Source organism: Anabrus simplex, chromosome 5 (genome assembly GCF_040414725.1).
Source record: "Anabrus simplex isolate iqAnaSimp1 chromosome 5, ASM4041472v1, whole genome shotgun sequence".
Taxonomy (NCBI): domain Eukaryota; kingdom Metazoa; phylum Arthropoda; class Insecta; order Orthoptera; family Tettigoniidae; genus Anabrus; species Anabrus simplex.
This window is the reverse complement of record NC_090269.1, coordinates 204,658,613-204,678,628: the sequence shown is the minus strand read 5'-3', so window position 1 is coordinate 204,678,628 and position 20,016 is coordinate 204,658,613. Positions and strand designations below refer to the sequence as shown.

Genomic DNA, 20,016 nt, shown 5'->3' with positions numbered 1-20,016 from the left:
ATGAATACAAAATTTCTTCAAGAAGGTACATTCCTTTACACCAGAGTGCGTTATCATAGTTTTTGGTGGAGACATCTGTTAGAGAATGTCCACACTTCTTGATCCATGAAAAACAAAAGCAAATCAAAAACACTCAGTGACATCTTCTGATAAACCGTAGAATTAGTTCAGTTGTAAAGTTCAGAGCTTCTCCTGTAGAGGAGTTTCAATTGGCGCAAGATTTGAACTAGCGTCTTAGAGGTGTACCGCCCGGTACAATAATAATAATAATAATAATAATAATAATAATAATAATAATAATAATAATGGCGGTTTTATGTCCCACTAATTACTTTCATGGTTTTTGGAGACACCAGGGTGCCAGAATTTAGTCCTGCAGGAGTTCTTCTATGTGCCAGTAAATCTACCGACATGATGCTGTCATATATCAGCACCTTCAAATACTGCCGGACTGAGCCAGGTTTGAACCTGCCAGTTGGGGTCAGAAGGCCAGTGCCTCAACTGTCTGATCCACTCAGCCAGGCAAGATGTAGATGCAGCAGTTGAAGGGGCACTTTTGTGTTTTTTTTGTGTGGTCATGTGATGCAATTTATGTTTGACTACCACTCACCGTGTAGAAGATGCTGTTGCAAATAGAACAGAAAAGTGTGCTTTAATTTTCAAAAATTAACAGAATACAGAAATGACTATTTTAATGAGTCAGTAAAGATGAACTTCCCTTGTTTTTTTTACGTTTTTTTTTTCCTTTTAGAAAGGCTACCATCACTACCATTAACAATTGTAACTTAGGTATTACATAACAGATTCTGTAAAGGGCCCCATTTACATACAGACTTCTGGGATACTTACCTGAACGGACATGCCTCCGGGAGGTAAGTACGCAGTTTACCACACACACTCACACTAAATGATTTGTTGAAGTAGTTGAATATGCGCCGAGCTGTTTTCTGTTTAAGTTAATGCATTTCAGATGGTTGAAAAAGTAATACGAATTAAAATAATTAGGTAGTCAGTATGGAAGATGAGTTGTTACTTAATGTTGCGCTCTGCACAATGAAGACACGTAAGGAAAGATTGCAGTTTTATCTTCGTAGGTTACCACATTTACATTTTCTGCTGCAAGTCTGACAGAGCGCTGTTATTGCAGAATCTCCGGCTGAATTCAAGCAGCACCGGATTGTCAAAGACTTGCCTACAGACTTTTTGTTGGAAGACTTAACGGTCATATATGCAGAGGCATGTCTGAAGAGTTAGGTTTGTGCAGATTTACCTCCGATGATGTCAGTTAACACATTCTGCACTCAAGCAAAAATAGATTATACTTATTTAATCATGCCATCACATGCAGGCAAATGTGATAGTAAGATGGTTGAAGACAAAGATTAAAGAGTATACTGGTACTCTACTCTTTGGTCAAAGATGTTATGGTCTTCTCAAATAATTCAGAATATAGTGTACCTATTCTGTGCTCTTTGCTTATTCTGTCTCATACTGAGAACAATTCAGAAATCTATGTTAAGCACATAACACTTTTTCACTTAAAATAATATTGAAATAAAATTAATGCTTCTGAGGACAAAATTACAGGCATTTACTCTCTGAGAACAGTAACTAAAAATCAGAGACTGTCTCCAGAAATCAGGGATGTTGGTCCTACAACTACATCTTTTTACACCAGAGTATCCTCATTGAGAAAAACAATCTCTTTTTAAAAGTACAGTACATCTTTCCATGAACTTTCATATGATTCATTAGCCAGAATTGCATGAAATTTGGCTGTGTGTGGCATTTGTTCAGTTTAGACATATTCAGACTTATTAATAGAAAACATTTTAATTTTTTTCTTTTATAAGATTCAATATTGAGTTGAAATTGTTATATTTGTATTATATTTTCTACTTTGCTTTTTCTACAGTTCGTACCTGGCGAGTCCATACATGGACAGAAGAGTGTATCAGCTGAAGAATAATTTGACCTGAGGGACAGCTGCAGTTGAATATTCTCCTCTATCTCGTGAGGAGTCAATTGCCTGGTGACTAGAAGACTCCAGCTACTTAAATGACTTGCAGTGATGTTCAAATGGTGCTAAACACTGAACTCTGATGTGACTGTATATTACAAGCACAGAAATCCATTGCTATTATGCTGCTTCACTGATTCAAGCTGGTCTCCTTTTTCTTATTCTTCAAGTGTTAACAGAAGATACTTACCCGGAGCCTGCAAGATTCCATACAAAATAAAAACACACTCATGCAAAGTGTATATTATACTATGAAAAGACATAAAGATTTTAAGTAACTATGAGGGAGTTTGTTATAATTTTGTTGTAATTAAATCATGTGACAGTGGGGGAAATGTTATGAAAATGTTTTTACATGGACTGTTAATTTCTCCATTGTCAGAATCTTAGGTCTGATGGTTGTAGTTCACATCTTGCTCTTCAGTCACTGCTGAAAACAGATGAAGAGAGAGATTTCTAATTACATCTCAGAGTGCTTATTACTATTGACAGGGGCCAATGACCTTGGATGTTAGGCCCCTTTAAACAACAAGCATCGTCGTCAATTACTATTGACAACTATTAATTGGTAAATTTTCTCATGGCTCTTTATTATGGTGCTTTTATATTAGACTCAGGTCTTCTACTAGCTAACTTGAAGCAAGGTGGTCTTTGAAGTGGATCAAAATAGATATCATGTTTCCAGACAGGAAAGAAATAGCCCCCTATCATGTAAAAGAAACTAATGGACATGATAATAGAATTCTCTGGTTATTAAAATGACAACTTTTTTCATACCTTGCTTGTTCAAAGATCTGTGTCTTTCATCTTAAGAGGTTATACAAGTATACTGAGCAGCACAGTTCTGTCCAGACAATTTGAACCTGACTTGTTTGAAAACAACACTGCCATTAAATGGAAGGAACAAGTCTGGCCAGGAGGAATAAGGATGGAGGGCTAATAAAAAGCAATAGAGATGGAGTCAGGGGGTTCAGAGTGCTGCTAATCCATTTTGGTTCAGTCACAGTTTGAGTTCCTTAGGAGCATGGCTCATCAAGTGATTATCCTCATAACAAGACACCACATGCATATAAAGGTTTGAATTACCATCTGTAAACCTCAAGTTTATTTAGGGGAGGGATTCTGTTGGCAGAGAACATAGACATATGCACAGCAGTATGTTCAAGTCAATTAAGGTCTTTAGTGGAAGGTTATTGAATTAACTGTAATTATTTTATTACTTTACTGGTAAAACATGTTTTCTCTGTTTCATTAAGGACAAAAGAAGACCAATCATACACGGTACTGGTATGGTGTCAGATTTAAGTATCCCCTCAAGCAATGCTTTGGAGGGGGACAAAGGGGGCAGGTGCTGTCTCCTGAAATATTATAGTTTTTTTTACTGTAAGTGAGAAATTCATATTGCCATGTCATTAAAAGTCATTAAAGGTCTGAAGTAATGCCCTCAAATGGTTTAAGACAAAAGCATATTACCCTTCAACTTTTCTCTCACAGTTTCATATCCTTGAGTAAGCAGTACCTATATTATTTATAACTGTTATATACTTCATGTTTGATTTTTGAAAAATCCTGTATATAATGACAATCTCAGAAAAGGCACTGTATGTTCACTTCCTATTGTTTTATCCTTCCATTACGTAAAAATAAATTTATAGGAAGATTACCGTATTATATATTGTCAAATATGATGCTGAGTAAAGGAATTGCACTTGAATATGTACTTATTAAAGTGGCTTTCTGCAGGGGAATGGACTGTAAATGGTTAAACTGTTCTTGTAAATTTTATGGTATATGGAAAATCAGTTATAAAAGTCATGGTATGATTTTTGTAAGAATAAAGTTGTTTATTATTCTCTAATTTAGGCATATGCTTTCAAGTGAACATTTCCTTTAAATATAATGACTGAAACCATAAATTGAAATTGATGATGTTCATCCATTGCTAAGCAGAGATATAAGAAGAATGCAACCATTGAGCATGAAATGTTCAATGAAACATGGATGTTTAATCTTTCAATATTTTGTATTGCTTCCACTATATTGTTAGATCCTTCTAGTCTAAATAAGAATTTCATGCCTTTATCAGTTATTTACTTATGAATCCTGAGATATGTAACTGCTCTTTTGCATATAATGGCCACCAGTATACCAGAATATGGAAACAAATTTCCAGAAATACTTATTATAAAATTAAATATGTGGCAGCTACTGTGTAACATGTTTGGAAAACTCAACTAGTAAAAAGGTTTCCAAGCTAATACAATTGTCTTGAACTGAGAACAAAAATAAGAGCATTCTTTTCTTAAATGCAGATATTGCACATATTGCAAGGCCCTGACATTAGAATATTTAGCCCTAATCAAAATAAACAAGGTAAACAACAACTTGAGAATACTACAGACAACCTTTACCTCTAGCGGCAGGAGGGACATTCATATTTTTTTTCCAACTAGAGGAATCATGACTGGGTGCTTTTCTTAACGTCCTGAAAACTAGGGTGGAATTCAGAATTAGTGCACTGCATTCACTTGATACATCTATATATATATAAAATAACTTGTCCTGACTGACTGACTGATTCATCATCGCCGAGCCAAAACTACTGGACATAAAGAAATGAAATTTTGGGGATATATTCACATTAAGATGTAGGTGCTCGCTAAGAGAGGATTTTTGGATATTCCATCGCTAAGGGGGTGAAAAGGGGGGTGAAATTTTCAAATGAGTGTATCTATATCTCAAAACTTTCAAAGTTTACAGATGTAAACATTGGTATTTAGAATCTTCTTTAAAAATAAAGAAACACGTATTTTTTTGTTTTTGGAAAATCCAATTAATGGGAGGGTGAAAAGGGGGTGAATTTTTAAAATGAGTGAATCTATATCTCCAAACTTTTAAAGTTTGCAGATGTAAAAATTGGTATTTAGAATCTTCATTAAAAATAAAGAAACATGTATTTTTTGTTTTCGGAAAATCGCAATAGGAGGAGTGAAAAGGGGTGAAAAAGGGGTTGAATGCCTTTAATGAGGCTACTTATATCTCAGAAACTGAAGATATTACAGACCTGAAAATTGGTGTTTGGGATCTCCTTCAAAAATAAAGAAACACGTATTTTTTTGTTTCTGGAAAACCCAATTAAGGGGGGTGAAAAGAGGGTAATATTTTAAAATGAGTGTATCTATATCTCAAAACTTTTAAAGGTTATAGATGTAAAAATTGGTACTTAGAATCTCCTTTAAAAATAAAGAAACACGTATGTTTTGTTTTCGGATAATCCTAATAGGAAGGGTGGAAAAGGTTGAAAAAGGGGTCGAATGCATTTCATGAGTCTACTTATATTTCAGAACCTGAAGATATTACAGACCTGAAAATTGGTATTTTGGATCTAATTTAAAAGTAAAGAAACACGTATTTTTTCCTTTTTTGGAAAATCCAAATATTGGGGGGTGAAAAGGGGGGTGAATTTTGTTAAAATGAGTGTGTCTACATCTTAAAACTTTAAAATTTACAGATGTAAAAATTAGTAGAATCTCCTCTAAAAATAAAGGAACACGTATTTTTTTGTTTCCTGTAAATTATAATAGGAAGGGTGTAAAAGGGTGAAAAATGGGTTGAATGCCTTTAATGAGGATACACATATCTCAGAAACGAAAGATATTACAGAACTGAAAATTTGTATATGGGATCTCCTTTAAAAATAAAGAAACACATATTTTTTAGTTTTTGGAAAATCCAATTAATGGCGGTTAAACAGGAGTGACAAATAGGGGTGAATTTTTTGAAAGACTATATCTACAGAATATCTTGGAAACGTAAAATGTTACAGACGTAAAAAGTGGGTGTTTGGAATCTCCTGTAAATGTAAAGAAACATAGGTGATTTGTTTTTGGAAACTCCACTTAAGGGGAACTCAAAAGGGGTGAAATTTTAAAATGAGAATTTTTACAGAATATCTAAAAAACTTAACATGTTACAGAAGTGAAAAATGGTATTTTTATCTCTATTAAACATAAAGAAACGGCAGCCCTGAAGATGGTTTTCCGTGGTTTCCCATTTTCACACCAGGCAAATGCTGGGGCTGTACCTTAATTAAGGCCACGGCCGCTTCCTTCCAACTCCTAGGCCTTTCCTATCCCATCGTCGCCATAAGACCTATCTGTGTCGGTGCGACGTAAAGCCCCTAACAAAAAAAAAAAAGTTTTCGCAAATACCGCTTGGGTGGTGGTGGTGGGGGGTAAAAGTGACTGAAAATGGTGTTGAATTCTTTTAATTAGGCTACTGATATCTCAAAAATGAAGATGTTACAGACGTGAAATTTGATATTTGCAATCTGCTTTAAAAGTAAAGAAACACGTATTCTCGGAAAATCCAATGAAAGGGGGGGGAGTGAAAGAATTGGAAAATTAATTGACTTAATTGTATGAGAATACATACATCTAATAAAAACTAAAGTTGTTACAGACGTGAAAATTCGTATTTGGATCTCCTTTAAAAAAAAAGAAAAACGCGTTTTGGTGGGGAAACCATCTTGGAGGGCGGGAGTGTAAAGGAGTTGAATTCCTTTCATGAGGACACATAAATAAAAAACTGACAAAGTTAGAGTCGTTATAATTGGTATTTAGAAGATCCTTTACTATTAAAGAAACAAGTACTTTTTGCGGGAAAATTCACTTAAGGGGTGGGGGGAGTATTGTGAAATGAAGTGAAAAAAGTAAAGTATTTTTTGGGGATACTTATATCTCAAAACTGAAGGTAATAGACGTGAACATTGGTGTTTGGAATCTCCCTTAAACATAAAGAAACAAGCATTCTTTTAATTTCTGTTTTTTTTTTTGGGGGGGGGGTGGCGGTAAATAAACTTAACGGCGGTGGGGTGTAGAAGGAGGTGAGACCAATTGATTTTACTGTTATTAATGTACTTATAAGGATCCTCCGTTGCTCAGGCGGCAGCGCACCGGCCTCTCACAGCTGGATTCCGTGGATCAAATCCCGGTCACTCCATGTGACATTCGTGCTGGACAAAACGGAGGCGGGACAGGTTTTTCTCCGGATACTCCAGTTTCCCCATCATCAGCCATTCCAGCAAGACATAATAATAATAATAGTAATAATAATAATAATAATAATAATAATAATAATAATAATAATAATAATAATAATAATATTCCGGACCGTCGTCAAATGTGCGGACCGCGCTGGAAACGGCTCCTGGACGGGTTAATGACTAAGAATGCAGTCCGGCCGCGGGTTCAGTGCCGCCAAGGCACCCAATATGACACCACGCCGGATCTCCTGAAGGATTTTATCCATATTAAAAATGATTATAGGAAAAGATGGCTAAGATTTACGGACCCAACTGACCGGGAGGAATACCTGAGCCTAGCCCGGGAAGTACGAAATCGATTGCTGGAAAGGAAGATTGAAAAATGGGAGGAAACGTGCCGTAAAATAATAGAAAACCAGTCAGATCGGGAATTTTGGTGGATTCTCGCAGAAAACGAGTCAGATCGCCAATTTCGGCGGATTATATATCTAAAACAATAAGCATTCAATTATAAATTTCAGTATAATACCGTAGCGAAGCACGGGTATCTTGCTAGTTCTTAATAAAATAATAGCCATTATTTTTATTGTTGTGTTTCTGACAAACAATTCTATACATGATTTTCATGTCAAATAAATATTACAATATCCTTGGCTTAGGTTTGTTGGACTGTGACAAAAGATTATTCTTGGAGTATAGAGCTTAACTTATTTTTACATTCATTCAGACATTACTCTCAATCACATTAGAAACTCTCACTGAAAGAAATATTTGAATTTGCCATGGTGTAGTCCATACATGGCCAGAGTGTAAAAATTGTGATTAGGCCTAAATATAAAGAAGAGAGACAACTAAATATTTTGTTGTTTTTCAAGTAGAAACTGAATGAATTCTATCACTTCTCCAATTATGAAATTGCATCTGCTCTTCTTGGAGAATTCTCAATTATTTCTGTGCAATTTTTCTGTGAGGTACGCATTTGCAGATGGATTATATAAAATGGATCTCTGCTCTTCAGACAAGGATGGTCCTGTGTGTTAATTAATAAGGACATTGTTGTTGCTTCTGTTAGGGGTATCAGTCTTCTATGTGGGTGAGTAATAGAAGAAGGAGGAAGAAACTGCCCAATAACCAGTGTTATTGTGACCTGTGTGTATGGGCAGCCATAACTATTAGTTTGAGCTTAGGATTAGTAAACATTTCCTAGAGTTTAAAATGTAATATCATTTTAGTATTACCTGTGGAAATGTTCCATTTAGATTTGCTACTTAAAGTTTACATTCCCAGGATTGAATCACTCAGTTTTGATTCCATTGTCCTCCCCATTGTCCGAGTACAAAATTAATTATGTTACACATTTAAATACTGTTGATCTGAAGAGATACCAGGGTATCAGAGTTTTGCTAAGAAGTTTTCTAATTTGCCAGCTAGGTTGAGTAGCTCAAATGGTTGATGTGCTGATCTTCTAAGCCCAAGTTAGCAGGTTTGATCCTGACTCAGTCTGGTAGTGTTTGAAGTTGTTCAAATATGCCAGTCTTGTGTCAGTAGATTTACCAGCATTTAAAAGAACCCTTCTAAGCCTGCCTGGTGGCCATGATCATTAAGGCATCAAGTGTATATGGTCTGACACTGCGGTGAACTGGTTCGAGTTCTGTTGGTCGAAAAAATGTTCACCATAAGAATCTTGTCAAATTATCAAATGAGAAGGTCCACCCAATTCAACACAGTTTGCAGTGTTTACCCTAGGACCTTTTGAATGGGCGCACTGCCCTGCCGTTTGTACAGACCACCCGGCTAACAACCTAGATATGTACTAACTACATTAGTATTAATGTGTATTTGAGTCATTGGGTGTTCCAAATTAAAATGTAAAGAGTGCTTATTTAAATGATAAATCTTCATTATTGTCCACGTAATTACATCAATTACATTGGAGTTTAAATGTTTAGCTTGACTATCACATAGTGTCATGCGTGAGTGGTGTCTGAAATAGTGTGGAATCGCATGAGAGCACTCGATTCTGCATGATGTCACAAACCCACATGGTATTCCACAGCAACCAAGTGGTAAGCCCTGGTGTTACGTGATTATGAATGAGCAGTAGAACACTAGTAGTTCAAAATACTCTGTTACGTCTTATTGGAGATAATAACACTAAAACAGTTTAATTTTGTAGTTCATGTTTACTGCCTGATATTATTGTTAATGCCCTGAAGGGAATAAATTAAAATTTTGGCTGACGAAAATTTCTGGGAGAACACTGAATTTAATATTACACTTTAAAAGTATAAAATAATGTAAAACTGTAAAATGATGTATAATTGAAAAGTGTAATACAAATTGTGTTGAATTAGGCAGACCTTCTCATTTGATAATTTGATATCATAGTCAACATGGATATTAAAAAAATGTAATTCATCAATTGTGGTACCAGAATGTTGGCCAGTAGGGTAGGAGAGGTGGTGACATACAATTTCTAATCACTAGATTGTGTGCCAAAAGCCTGAATTAATTTCCAATAATAATGTTATTGGCTTTACTTTCCACAAACTACTTATTTAACAGTTTTGGAGACGCTGAGGTGTTGGAATTTAGTCCCGCAGGAGTTCTTTTACATGCCAGTAAATCTACTGATACGAGGCTGATGTATTTGAGCACCTTCAAATACCGCCGGACTGAGCCAGCATCAAACCTGCCAAGTTGGAGAGATTAATTTCCAAATCTCTTTGCAGTGCTCATATGGGATGAGGGCATATGATACTGCTGATGGTGATTTGTCCATTGGATGAAGACATAAAGCCTTGAGCAGATCCCTTGGTGCTATTTGACAGGAGTAGGCTATGTGCCAGCACCGGGTTTCCCCCTCTCCTTTCCTACTATTAAATATCATGTCATTCATTTCATCTCGTTAACTCCTCTGATGATGATGATGCTAGGAAAGTCATTTGGTCTTAAACACTCACCATGAAAACAAATGAAATGTCGTATGGCTTTTAGCGCCGGGATATCCCAGGATGGGTTTGGCTCGCCAAGTGCAGGTCTTTCTATTTGACGCCTGTAGGCGACCTGCATGTCATGATGAGGATGAAATGATGATGAAGACAACACATACACCCAGCCCCCGTGCCATTGGAATTAACCAATTAAGGTTAAAATCCCCAACCCGGCTGGGAATCGAATCCGGGACCCTCTGAACCAAAGGCTAGTACGCTGACCATCCAGCCAACGAGTCAGACAACACTCGCCATGAAGATTCATGTCACTTCATATCTGAACCTGTAGAGAAACGGGGCTAGGGTTGGACATACATAAAAGAACTCTCCTGCAGGACAAAATTCCGGTCCTTTGGCATCTCTGGAAATCATAAAAACAGTTAATGATAAGAAAAAGCCAATTATTATTATTATCATCATCATCATCATCATCATCATTCTTCAGAAATCTACTGACACAGTGTGCGCAGTTGTAAAGATGAGTGTTAAGCTAGCAGAGAGTACAATATTCTTTAGGGTTACTATAGATCCAAGATTAGTCCGGACAATCTTGTTTTGCTATGATGTTCTTGGTACTGTCTGGAGTTTTGGGAACCTGAACTTGAAAAATAGCTGCTGAATGTTTATAACTGTGAATTTTATTTTGGTATTGAGACAAATGAACATTTAAAGGAAGGAATCATTGAACCAAGAGGTCTGTTTGTCTGTTAGGTCATCAGCCCAGAGGCTGGTTGGATCCTCAAATAGCACCACCAAAGGTTATGCGGTTATAAGGAAACTTCAAAAACCAATGGCAGCACCAAAATGAGGCATACTAGGCAAGATGAGGAGTGAGGTAGTTTGCCATTGCTTTCCTCACTGGGTCAGAAAGTACTATTGCAGCACGACTGACCCAATGAGCAGCACCTTTCATAACACTCAGATGCACTAGTCATGCTCTGCATGTCATTACTCAGCACTACCCATACCCCAGCAACTTCCATATTGTCACAGCCATGGATGTTGACTGGGACTTCGGTGGAAGCTACACTTTACTCTGGGCTGTGCCAATAGATGGATGCAAAAGTACTGCATCCATCAAGAAATGACAGCAGGCAGTACCCACAACAAAACTGATCACTAAGGGCATGAATTCATTTAAAGGTGTGAAAATTCATAGATTGTAGAAGTTAATGTTAATACCTTTTCTGTGCAAATTCAAAGTCTTCAGTTTTCACTTTCAGTTAATGTTTACAACATATTTTGTGTTCTTAACTATAAAATATTTGTACTGTGCCTATTCAGTTGCCTTACTGTCCTTCGAAATAGTCCCCTCCCATAACTATGCACTGCTGAGAACGGCGATACATGTCCCGGAAACTTTGCAAGAAGGCTTCCTTTGGGATGGTGTTCTAAAGCCTCGTCACATTACGTTGGATGTCAGGAATATTGTCAAATCTCTTTCCTTTCAAAGTGAGTTTAAGTCGTGAGAATAGGAAGAAGTCTGGAGGATTGAGATCTTGCGAGTATGGGGGATGTTCAAGTTGCACCACCCCCTTTTTTGCCATGAACTGTTTGATGATATTGGCTGTGTGTGGGCGAGCGTTGTCATGGACAAAAAATCATGAACCTTGTTGTGCGTACTGGGGTCGTACCCTGCGTAGACATTTCATGAAACGGGTCAAAATTTCAATGTACCGTGCAGCAATCAATGTCGTTCCCTCAGGTAAAAATTCCTTGTGGATAATGCCTTGACTATTGGAAAAGGTGATGAGCATAATTTTGATGCGCGACTTTTTGGCTTTGACCTTTTTCCGATGAGGGGATCCTGGAGAACACCATTCCATGCTTTACACATTATAATTCTCATGTTAGGACTGTATTGAAATGTACGTAAATACAAAGTATGTTACAAATGTTATTATATTTTAATATCCACCTATTCATTACAAAGAGATCTTTTTTAGAAATTAAATATTATTATAAAATGTTAAGGGACATGTTTCGGCCATATTAAGGGCATCATCAGCCTCAAACCTGTATGATGAAAAATCAGGATCCTGATTGCTCTTACAAGTTATACAAAGAGGATATCAATGTAGGTGTCTGTCCAAACATAAAAATTATTAGAATGTTCTTGGCTAAAATTGCAGTATCAAGCTGCATGTCAAAAGTTCACACGATTATACTTTCCGGAGCGATGAGTCAGTGCACCCAAAAAAACTTGTTGGGGGTAGAGCAATAAACAGCTCAATCTTTATAATGAAACAGAAATGTGCCTCCTTGAATACTCCTGTTAGAGGATAAGAAAAAGCAAAGCTGATAGACTGTTAAAGATGCCAATTTCTAATGTTTAACTGGCTGAAGGAGTGAAAGTCAAATGCGTTGTCTGTTGTCTTATCACAACATACAAAATTGGCATCTTTAACAGTCTATCAGCTTTGCTTTTTCTTATCCTCTAACAGGAGTATTCAAGGAGGCATATTTCTGTTTCATTATAAAGATTGAGCTGTTTATTGCTCTACCCCCAACAAGTTTTTTTTTGGTGCATTGACTCAACGCTCCGGAAAGTATAATCGTGTGAACTTCTGACATGCAGCTTGATACTGCGATTTTAGCCAAGGACATTCTAATAATTTTTATGTTTGGACAGACACCTACATTGATATCCTCTTTTTATAACTTGTAAGAGCAATCAGGATCCTGATTTTTCACCATACAGGTTTGAGTTTGAGGATGATGATGCCCTTAATATGGGCGACACATGTCCCTTAACATTTTATAATAATATTTAATTTCTAAAAATGATCTCTTTGTATTGAATAGGTGGATATTTAAAAAATAATAACACTTGTAACATACTTTGTATTTATTCCATGCTTTGTCGTTTCGTTTCGTTTCAGGGTCTTACTTGAGATACCAGGTTTTATCTTCAGTGACGATACAGTTCAAGAAATTTGGTGTCGCATCCGTCGTCTCGACAAAATCTTATGAAGCCTCTAAATGTGCCTGCTTCTGATCATCAGTCAAGTGATGTGGCACAAGATGAGAACACGTTTTCCTCTTCCGTAATTTCTGGGTAACGATTTGTCGCACGGATTCATGGTTAATCTGCAGTTCATCCGCTATCATGCGCACAGTTAATCACTAATCGTTCGTGATTAATGTCCTTACCTTCTCAATGTTTTTTTCACTGACGGCGGTCGCCAGTCTTCCGCTACGGGGGTTGTCAGAAACACTTCCCCAGCCTCCTTGAAAAGGGGAGAACCACTCATACACACACTTCAAGGTCAGTGCTTGATCTTCATAAATACGTACCAGCATCGCATGCGTTTCTTTCGGTGTCTTGCCAAGCTTAAAAAAAAAAAACTGTACATTGATCTTTTGGTCGTTCATGTTCCTGTTCGTAGTTCAGAACCAACACACTAAACACACACTGTGTCAAACAGGTCTTACATGGCACACACACGATGCTCAACTGACCAACGTTGGGAGCAGGTGGTGTGTCGCCAGTGTTGCCGGATCGCCGTTCTGACTTCATTCACCGAATTTTATTGTCACAGGTTGTATTGCATAGAAATCATAATAATGCATTCATTAATATTAACACTCTGTATCAAGCATGATAAAACTACTATTAACGAACAAATACAGTAGTGAGGGAAATTACTTGAGAAGTATCAGCAGAACTTGCCACATTGTTTGGTCACACTGTGTACAGCTGTGGTTTAATCGGTCAATTGGCATACTTGCCAAAAATGACCCTATATATTACCCTTCCTATCAATTTTGATACGAGTGATGTGTTCATTTTATAAAGTAAGACCATTTACGTTATTTAAGATCTATTAAACTAAATAGGTACATCCAAATTAAGTTCAGAAGCAGCTCTTAAGAGTAAGCTACAAAGAAAAAAATTCTTATCACCAGCTCTCAGAAAAATATAGTACCGGTATGCAAGATTCAACATTAAGATTTACTTAAAATACTATTTTCCTCCTATAGATTTGAAGTTATTTCAACTGTTAGATGTCAGTCTTTTACACTGCATCTTACTTTCACATAAGAGTGTCTACAATCTGTATAGTACAAAGTTGAAGCAGGACAGAGGTTTTTTTTTCTAATTGATTTTCGTCGCACCGACACAGATAGGTCTTATGGCGACGATGGGACAGGAAAGGCCTAGGAATGGGAAGGAAGCGGCCATGGCCTTAATTAAGGTACAGCCCCAGCATTTGCCTGGTGTGAAAATGGGAAACCATGGAAAACCATCTTCAGGGCTGCCGACAGTGGGGTTTGAACCCACCATCTCCCAGATGCGGGCTCACAGCTGCGCGCTCCTAACCGCATGGCCAACTTGTCCGGTGGACAGAGTTTTTCCATGATTTCCAGTCTTCTTTGTTCTATTAAATTTCATGGAACCATCATATGATACTTCTGCAAGTTGATCCTGTTTTGATGAAATCAAGATTTTAATTTGATGATTTTATTTTGACAGTAGCCATACCGTGTTAAAGGTGTCTCTTCAGCCCAGAGGCTGGTCATATCCTCAAATAGCACCACTGTAGGTTATGCAGTTACAGTATATGGAAACCACGAAAACCAATGGCAGCACTACGAGGCAATTTGCTACTGCTTTGCTCATTGAGCCAGCAAGTGCTATTGTAGCACCACTGACCTTTCACGGGTGTATAACACAATTATCAGTAATATCAAATGATAATATTTCCTCAAAATTTGTAAGATTTCAAATGTAGGTTCTAGATTGATTTTAAACATTTGTTAATTTACCAAAAAAATTCAACTTTCTTGACTAGCATTTATTCCTTGCCCTGAACTTTAAAAGTTTACATTGATGTTCATTGTAAGCTTAAATTCAGTTCAGCCAAATATATATCCCTTCACAAGCCAGGATGTTTCTATAAAGTAAATTTTAAAACAAAATTGGAATTCTATTAAATTTGCCAATATTGTGACTGTTGGTAATGTGACTTCTTGTATGTAGATGTATATTACTATGGACCATTTGAGACTGAGGGTGTTTCAGATAAAGATTTTTCTAGATCATGGAGCATGCAATTGGTATGACATTAAAATGAAAGTTATTATTCAAAGTTTTAGATTTTGGGGAGTCCACTGTCAGCTGAGCCTGTAAAATATGTCCTTAGTTCGTAGGTCAAACAGTTTTGGGAGAATGATTATTTATTTTATAATCTTCCACTCACTTGAACCCCGTATGGAAGAATTTGAATGTTTTAAACCATATCTGATTTAACATCTAGGACGTAAAAGCAACCAACCTGTGAAATTTTTTTTTTGTACGTTGAACAGTAATGGAGGAATGAATACTTTTTAAGGGGTGATTGTTTGGAAATATTTATTAACATCTAGGATATTGAAGACAACCCTTCATAAAAAAAGTTATGTTCATACCCGAACCGGTTTTGGAAGAATGGATATCGTGTTTCTGAGAGTCAATTACCATCTAAACCTCTTAGGGAAGAAATGTTTTGAAGTATACAGTATTTTACACCTAGGACATAAAATAAGACCCTTCTCGTAAAATTACAACTTTGAACGCCAAACAGTTTTGGAGGGATGAATAATTTAGTTTATGGAGCTAACCTCATTTGACACTTTAGCGGCGGAACGTTTAAAAATATTTCCTATTTCACACCTAGGATTTAAAATAGATACCACTATTTGGAATTTTGTCTTCGTACGTTAAACCGTTTCATAGGAAGTAATTGATATATATATTTTTGGATCTTGACCTCCATTTAAATCTCTGAGGGGTTAAATTTGTCTCAAACCTTCTGTTATTTAACACCTAGGATATCATTTGACATTTTAATTTCATAATTCAAACAGTTCCATATAAATGTATATTTTTGTCATCATTCCTCATCCCCCAGTCAAAGCCCTTAGGGTTATATTTTTTTAAAGTCCTCTTCGTATTTGTATCCTCAGAGAAAGAATTGAAATCCTTTTACCTCCCCCCCTTAAGTTGATCCACCCCAACAAAAAATGCATCTTTCTTTATTTTTAAAGGAGATTCCAAATACCAATTTTCACGTCCGTAACATCCTTCATTTTTGTGATATAAATATCCTCATACAAAGAATTACATTCATTTTTCAATTCATTTACCCACACTTAATTGGATTTTTCAAAAACAAAAGAATGCATGTTTCTTTATTTTTAAAGAAGATTCCAAATACAAATTTTCATGTCTGTAACATCTTCAGTTTTTGAGATATAAATATCCTCGCAACAAAGAGTTCAACCCTTTTCAGTCCTTTCTACACCCTCTTTAAGTGGATTTAATGGAAAAAAAAAAAAAAAAAAAAACATGTTTCTTTATTTTTAAAGGAGATTCCAAATACCAATTTCCACATCTAATATCTTCAGATTTTGAGATACCAGTATACTAATAAAAATAATTCAACCCCTCTTTCAGTCCTTTTTATCCCCCTCAAGTGATTCTTCTGAAAACAAAAAGTACCATATGTGTTACTTTATATTTAAAGGAGGTTGAAAATACCAATTTTCACGTCTGTATCATGTTTTGTTTTGGGATATACTCATTTTAAAAAGTCACCTCCTTTGCCAGTTCTATTTACCCCCCCACCCCCCGCGGCCCCCCTCCCCGTTGAGTAGGTTTTCCAAAAACAAAAAATGTGTGTTTCTTTATTTTTAAAGGAGATTCCAAATATAACTTTTCATGACTGTAACATCTTCATTTTCTTAGATATAAGTATCCTCAAAAAGGTATTCAACCTCTTTCTCACCTTTTCTCACCCTCTTAAGCGGATTTTTCCGAAAACAAAAATTTCATGTTTCCTCATTTTCAAAGGAGACCCCAAATACCAATTTTCACATCTGTAACATCTTCAGTATTTGATGTATAAGTATCCCCATAAAAAGAATTCAACTAAGTTCACTTCTCTTCACCCACCCCACTCCCTTAAGTGGATTTTCTGAAGAAAAAAATACACGTTCATTTTTAAAAGAGATTCCAAATACCAATTTTCATGCCTGTAACATATTCAGTTTTTGAGATATAAGTATCCACATAAAAAAATTCAACCCCTTTTTCAGTCCTTTCTACACGCCCTCCCACTGAAGTTTTTTTTTCTGAAAACAAATAATTATGTAATTATGTGTTACTTTTATTTTTAAAAGAGATTAAAAATACCAATATTCACATCTGTAACATGTTAAGTTTTTGATATATACTGTATATATGCTCATTTGAAAAATTTACCCCCTTTAACACTTACCCTTAAGTGGATTTTCAGAAAACAAACTATGTGTGTTCCTTTACTTTTACAGGAAATTCCAACTACAAATTTTCATGTTTGCAATATGTTACGTTTTTGAGATATACTCATTTTAAAAATTCACCCCCTTTGTCACTCCTGTTCACCACCCCTTAAGTAGATTTTCCAAAAACAAAAAAATATGTGTTCCTTTATTTTTAAAGGAGATTCCAAATACCAATTTTCCCGTCTGTAACATGTTACATTTTTGAGATATACTTGTTTAAAGAATTCACCCATCACTCCTGTTCACCACCCCTTAAGTAGATTTTCCAAAAACAAAAAAAATACACATTTCTTTATTTCTAAGGAGGATTCCAAATACCAATTTTCATGACTGTGACCTCTTCAGATTATGAGATATAAGTATCCACATAAATGGTATTCAACTCCTTTTTCACCTCTTTTCACCCCCTTAACAGGATTTTCTGAAAAATACAAAAAACAAAACGTGTTTAATTATTTTTAAAGAAGATTCCAAATAGCAGTTTTCATGCCTGTACATCTGTAACCCCTTCAGTTTTTAAGATAAAGTATCCTCATAAACATATTTCAACTCTTTATTTACTCATTTTCAGCCCCACGCCCCTTACGTCGATTTTCTAAAAAGAACGAATGCGTGTTTCTTTATTTTTAAAGGAGATTCCAAATACTAATTTTCATGTCTGTAACATCTTCAGTATCCTCATAAAAGTAATTCAACTCCTTTTTCACCTCCCTCCTTTCCTACCCGTTAAGTTGATTCCCCCTATCCAAATAATGCGTGTGAAAGTGTACAAGTATATTTGTTTCTTTATTTAGAAAGGAGCTTCTAAATGCCAATTATCATGACTGTGACATCTTCAGTTTTGAGATACCGGTACATGCATCCTCATAAAAAGGACTTAAACTCCTTTTTCACCGCCCCCGCTCCCAAGTTGATTTCCCCCCAAAAATGCATGTTTCATTATTTTTAAAGGAGATTCCAAATGCTAATTTTCACGTCTGCAACATGTTAAGTTTTTGAGATATACAGTAGATATGCTAATTTTAAAAATTCACTCCCCGATTTTAGTTCCCTTTAAGTGGATTTTCCAAAAAGAAATATTTATGTTTCTTTACTTTTACAGGAAATTCCAAATACCAATTTTCAAATCTGCAATATGTTACGTGTCTGAGATAATTTGCAGATATAGTCTTTTTAAAAATTCACCCTGTTTGTCACCCCTGTTCACCCACTATTCATCAGATTATCGAAAAACACAAAAATATGTGTTTCTTTATTTTCAAAGGAGATTCCAAATACCAATTTTAATGTCTGTAACATCTTCAGTTTTTGAGATATAAGTCTCCGCATAATAGCTGTTCAACCCATTTTCAACCTTTTTTCATCCCCCTGATCGGATTTCCCCAAAACAAAAAAATATCTGTTTCTTTATTTTTAAAGGAGATTCCAAATACCAATTTTTATGTCTGTAAACATTAAGTTTTTGGATATAGATGCCCTCATTTTAAAACTTCACCTCCCTTTTCACCCCCTTAGCGACGGAATATCTAAAAATCCTCCCTTGATGAGCACCTATACTAATATAAATGTATCCCCCAAATTTCATTTCTTTATGTCCAGTAGTTTTGGCTCGGCGATGATGAATCAGTCAGTCAGTCAGTCAGTCAGTCAGTCAGTCAGTCATGACATGTTATTTTATATATATAGATGAACAGAGTAAAGACAGAAGGACGTGTTGTGAAGGTGCTTTGCAAGATAATTCTTCTAGCTGTGTCAACGAACTGATAGGAGAGACAGTGATCTAATTCAAGTAAGGTAGGTCAGGGCTAAATTTACGAGGGATGGGGGGAGATGAGAGGCTCCTACGTTTGGCATTCTGACGAGGAAGCCTGGGAGTTATTCCCCTGTCTCAGTACAGGATTCTGTGAGGGGAGAGGGGAAAGAGAGGGGAAGGGAATAGGTGGTGGAGTAGGGCCCCGCTAACAACAGGTTAGCCATTGGGAGGGGGGGTGGGGTGGTGATGATCCAAGAGAGGGAACGCCGCATTGACACAGCTGAAGTTCATTGTCATAGACTCGACAAGTGTAACTTATTTTGTTTATTTTTGTTTATATTTCCTCTACACAGCTCTATGTGTTGTAGAAGGAAATAAAGGTATGATATGATATGATATGACATATGATATGATATGATATGATATGATATGATATGACATATGATATGATATGATATGATATGATATGATATGATATGATATGATATGATATGATATGATATGATATGATATGATATGATATGATATGATATGATATGATATGATATGATATGATATGATATGATATGATACCGGCTGTGTATGGCAATGTTCTCATCTCTCGTAGCAATGAGGAATCAGTATAATAAAAAAAAATCCAGCTTGCTAGGAGGATATGAACCTATACCAGCTCCAAATCACCACACAGTCACTATAGTCACAGTCACTCCCACTATAGTGTATTCTTACCAAGAATGCACTCATTTCTCAAAGTTGTCGATATAAGCAATTGAATATATGACAGTCCGTACATTGTCTATGTGGAAACAATCTCCTCTACCATATACTTAGACCATCACCCGTGTGACGCAGATCTGCTGTATTCGAGATGAATGTCTGTCTTCTATACCCAAGTGTA

The 20,016-nt window shown here is 36.1% G+C and overlaps 1 protein-coding gene across 7 annotated transcripts in view; it reads left to right on the top strand.

Annotated features, from left to right (window-relative positions):
* LOC136873917 (phospholipid transfer protein C2CD2L) overlaps window positions 1–3,878 on the top strand; it is a 430,499-nt gene extending 426,621 nt beyond the window's left edge. For all 7 annotated transcript variants that reach the window (XM_067147258.2, XM_067147261.2, XM_067147262.2 and 4 more), the window contains one exon: window positions 1,916–3,878. In XM_067147258.2, the coding sequence (XP_067003359.2) occupies window positions 1,916–1,979 (64 nt within the window). In that variant the 3' untranslated portion in view covers window positions 1,980–3,878. The remainder of the gene's footprint in view (window positions 1–1,915) is intronic.
* The last annotated feature ends 16,138 nt before the right edge of the window (window positions 3,879–20,016 follow it).